We start from the raw sequence: 5,084 nt of genomic DNA on the forward strand, positions 1-5,084 counted from the left end.
ACTGCTCTAATTTTTGTGTTTGGTAGGAAATACTATCATTTCTTTCTTTCTTTTTTTAAATGACAGGTTCACTTTTTTATTTTCAAAAAGCATATGTTCACCAAATTTTTAATAACCCTAATATGTCTGTCAAGCATTTTTTTCATATAAAAATGGTGTTCCATGAAAAAAGCTGTCATTCACAACATAGTTACTATGCTAGACACTGTGCCCAGTGCCAGGGATACAACGGCAAAGCAAGCCTAACATTACGGCTCTGAATAGGAAGCTTCAGCTATATAATCCAATTACATAGTTTACCATATAAATAGAGTTTAGCTACTAAAAAAGTTTTCAGACTAATGTAAAATCATCTGGTTATCAAAATTACCAGTATTCTTTCAAGTCATTTTTAAGTACTTATCTACATGATAGATAAAATCCAGAAAAGGTTCTTTCAAGAATGTTTAGTTGTTCATTTACCCCTCACTAGGACACAGCCCTTTTTCACTGGAGAAACTGCACAGAAACTGGTAAGAAAAGAAGGGGACCTTTTAGGAAGAAATCCATGGCATAAAAGATATTATAGTCACACCAACCTTGTATCCAGTAAAATCATCTAGCTTGCAAGCCACACTGCAAGGACTTTTTCAATTTAAAAAGGTCACATTTGACAGGACTCACATGAGGGATTATAAAAGGAAGCTCTTAACCTTCCATAAAATGTGAAACTGTTATTCCCAATTCCATCCATTAAAATCATATATAACATAAATCACAGTTACATCACAATCAAACATTAAAAACCTTACGTTCGCTTTAGATGTTTCACTTAATTTGGGGGAGTGGAATATCCTGCTATTAAGTATGAAATGTCTGATTTCCTTAAGTATTAAGTTTGACAGTTGATATCTCTGACATTTCATTTTGACATTTTTTGTTTTATTTTTATTGTGAAGGTACATCCTCAGTCTTTCAAATGCACATTTTGGCTTGTAATTATCTTTCAAATTTTTTAGAGCAATTTTTGTGAAACCATAGATAAAAGTTCGAATATGAGTTCCATCGTGGAAACAATGCAGTGTAGACAGCTCAAAATATCAACGAAGTGTTTGGGAAGGATGTGGCTAATGAACACACAGTACATCTATGGTTTGAGAAGGTCCGTTCTGGTGATTTTAATCTTGACAATGAGCCATGTGGGCAACCTGAAACCAAGGTGGATAACGATGAGCTGAAAGCTGTAGTGGAAGCGAATCTCTCTCTCAACCTACGTGTGAATTAGCAGCAAGGTTTGATATTACTATTTCAATAATATTGGACCATTTGAAACAAATGGGCAAGGTAAAGAAGCTGGATAGATGGGTACCACATGAATTAAAGGAGCATCAAAAGAGAAATCATCTGAAAGCTTGCCTTTCTTTGCTGTCATGACATAAAGGTGAACCGTTTTCACACTGTATTGTTACGTGTGATGAAAAATGGATTCTTTTTGACAATCGCAAGCATTCAGCACAATGGTTGGATAAAGACGAAGTGCCGAAACACTGTCCAAAACTGAATATTCACCAAGTAAAAAAAAGCTAATGGTGTCTGTTTGGTGGTCCAGCACTGGTATTATCTGCTACAGCTTCTTGAAACCTGGTCAATGGATTACAGTGGATGTCTGCTACAACCAAATGGATGAAATGATGAGGATGCTTGTGATTAAGCAGCTGAGATTGGTCAACACAGACAGGTCAATCCTCTTGCAAGGCAACGTTCGACCACATGTTGTACAAACAATGCTGCTCAAACTACTGAAGATGGACTTGGAAACTCTGTCATCCACCATATTCACCAGACCTTGCACCAACTGACTATACTTCTTCCAGGCTTTGGAGCACTTCTTGCAAGGATAAATATTCAATTCTCAACAGGCTGTGGAAAATGCCTTTTGTGATTTCATCACCACTCACTCTCCAGGCTTCTCTGCCGCTGGCACAAACAAGCTACCATTAAGATGGCAAAACTGTGTGGATAGTTTAGGCGCATACTTTGATTAATTGTACTGCTTCTTGTTTGAGATATTAATATAATAAACTACATTTTTGATTTGAAATCAGACATTTCATATTTAATGACCTAATATTCAAAATTCTTCTGGAGTAAGAAACTGGGTTTTATAATACTTTGAGGGAGAGAAAATAGGCAGGATTAATTCTTAATCTGGGAGATATTTTGTAGTGTTACAATGTTTCCTGTCTTGGAAGCACATGACTTTTCTGAGTTCGTTTTCATCACCAGTTACTGTCTTCATACCTGTGTGGCTCCGGATGTGAACCCTCAGTGTGCCACTGCTAGCAAATTTCTGGCCACAATACGGGCAGACTTTCTCCTTTTCTCCTGTATGTGTCTAAATGGAAAGGAATAAAAAGGAATATAAAGAATTAGGTAAAGATGATTAAGTGCCTCTGACAATAGCAAATCCTTATTTTCCAAGATTATGTTTCATTAAAATGATTTAATATCACAATGAGATTTTAAACAATTGATGATAGATATTCCCACTGACTCAAAAAAAAAGACCCTTGGAATCATGCATTAGTGTTAATGTGAAAATAATTCTGTAGTTTACTTTTTAAGCCTGTATGGAGGCCCATCTAAAATGATTAAGTTATACAAAACCCAGTATATGCCGGCAAAACCACACACTCAAAATGGGGCTACAGCTGCCCTTGACTGCTGCCAAGAAACACTTCCTTTGAAGCATTTTTCACATTCTTTGTGTGTATTTAACTCTTGAGGACAGAATTAATCTCAATAAAGTCATCTGTTACTTTCATTATGCTGTCTGACTAGACTGGTTTTACTGCAAAGGAAAAAGGGAATATAAATCTGATTTGACCTTTCAAATCAGCAGGTGTTAATTGAGCAGTCAACGTAAAAGAGTATTTCTGCCCTCAACATACCTTTAATCTAGGCATAAGACAATCACATGGGAGGAAAGGTGAATGGGTATCATCAAAAGCAAGTTTCAATAAATGTTGGAGAGTTCAAACAAAAAGAAGTGGCCCTTTCCCAAAAGAGGAGGCAGATGGAGCATTTTAAACTGGCCTCACAATCTCATCAAGAGAACAGTTTTTCTCCCACCATCAAAACAGAACATTCCAATAAATGAGGGGTTGAGCAAAGTCTCAAGCTCTCGTGTTTCTCAAACTTAGAGGGAGAAAAAAGGGGAGCAAGAGGCAATGCTTTCAGGTATCTGAACATCTTCCATGAAACTGCTTTTAGAATTTTTTTTGATGGTAATCTAAAATTTTATAAAAGCATATGGTGTATCATCTGGATTACAATCACAAAACAGCTCCCAGGGCCTGTGTCTGCATCTGTTCTTATGCAAATTACTGGCAAGTATTATTATTTGAATTGCCATGGACAAATGAAAAAGAGGTAGGAAAGGGTTTTTAAAAAGGACATGTTCTCAGAAAGGAAAACTGGCTGGGATAGAGAAAAAGGGATGGGGCAGTGACCTAATTACCTGACAACTTCAAAGAATAGCCAATATAGCAAAACATTATCATCTTCCATATTAGATTAATTGCTAACTTTAATGTAATTGGTTTCATAGCCTTCTTGGTATTTAATTTGCAAATCTGCAATTATGTAATCTGCATTTGGATGTGTACTGTTGAATTTACAATTTTTAAAAGCATGAGAAACTAATACCTTAGTCAACATCTGTGTCTTTTAGATTTTTTTTTCCCTTGAAAGGATTTATGTTATACTCAAGTTTGAGAAACAGTCTAACCAACTGCTACTCTAGCCAACAACACTGTGTACAACAGGCATCTCCTCGATTCTGCATTTGGCAGGCACTTAACTTTCCATTTTCACTACGAGCTCTTAAACAAAAGAGTTATACATCTTTACAAGCAGTTAGAACCTTTACTCCCCTGGTCCACATTACAGTTCAGCTTAAAGTAAAAGGTGTAACATTTTAACTTGTAACAGACCTATCTTCTCATTCCCTGACACGAGGGGAAAAATATGGCAAATCTTTCTTGATTAGTATAAGGTTTTTTTAGAAATTATATATACGTATATATCATTATTATTACTGGATTATTCCAAATAGGTAACTACCGATTTATTTGTAATATCTTTCTAAAATCACAGGATTTCTTTTGCTGCTTCTTAAATATTACATTGTTTACTTACATGACCTAAGGCACTTGTGGTAGAAGTTTTAAACTGAAGGATATTAATGGTATATCAATGAAAAAAATTGAAATATTCCTTTCTCAAAGATATGTCTAACTATTAGGTACAGGATTTGCTTAGCTCGTTTTAAGACATTAACGGTATAATGTTAAGCTACCTTAAGCTAAGAAAGCAGGGAGTCAGCTCACTGCAAGAACAATGATGGACGTGCAAGGAGGGTGTAAAACTCAGTAGAAATCACAAAGGGGCAGGGAGGGGGTAGCGCAAAACCCACCTAAGGGGTACAGTGTGCACTATTTGAGTGACAGACACACACATAGCTGTGACTCAAGCCCAGCTCAAGTGATCCATGTAACCTAAAACATTTGTACCCCCTTAATACTTTGAAATTTTTAAAAAATTGTTTTTAAAAAGAACAATGCTGGATAAATGTATGATACGAAAATAAACAACACACTACAAAATATACTCTGAGACAATTTATTATTGCAGACAAATTACAAAATCTCTCTTGAAAACTCATTATACTTTTCCTCATTTATTGAAAAACAACAAAAAATGTGTTAGATTTATGTAAAAAAAGTAATTCAAGCAAAGAAAGTTGAAAGACTATTATATTCAGAGATTTTAAAAAGGAAGATAATATCATTATTAAGCATTAAAGATAGAGGAAAAGAAATTTACTAAATTCAGTCCTTTTGAAACAGTTGCATTCAGTACAGGTACTCAAGCAGAAGTCACACTGAAAGAGAAGCCATCTCTTCACATTCATTCGGTAGCACATACTAACTGCCAGGAAACTTCCACAATTCATAGTTATTTCTAAAGTTAACATTAGAACCCTTAACTGCATTTGATATAAATTTTGCTACTTCAAAAATACATTTAATATGGGCACAAAA

At 35.2% G+C, this 5,084-nt stretch overlaps 1 protein-coding gene across 2 annotated transcripts in view; it reads right to left on the reverse strand.

Moving 5' to 3' along the window:
* The window catches only part of PRDM5 (PR domain containing 5), a 134,579-nt gene that overhangs the window by 48,958 nt on the left and 80,537 nt on the right, over positions 1–5,084 (reverse strand). For both annotated transcript variants that reach the window (XM_012645374.1, XM_012645373.1), the window contains one exon: positions 2,281–2,374. In XM_012645374.1, the coding sequence (XP_012500828.1) occupies positions 2,281–2,374 (94 nt within the window). The remainder of the gene's footprint in view (positions 1–2,280; positions 2,375–5,084) is intronic.

Source organism: Propithecus coquereli, unplaced genomic scaffold, assembly GCF_000956105.1.
Source record: "Propithecus coquereli isolate 6110/MARCELLA unplaced genomic scaffold, Pcoq_1.0 Scaffold232, whole genome shotgun sequence".
In the NCBI taxonomy this organism is placed as follows: Eukaryota; Metazoa; Chordata; class Mammalia; order Primates; family Indriidae; genus Propithecus; species Propithecus coquereli.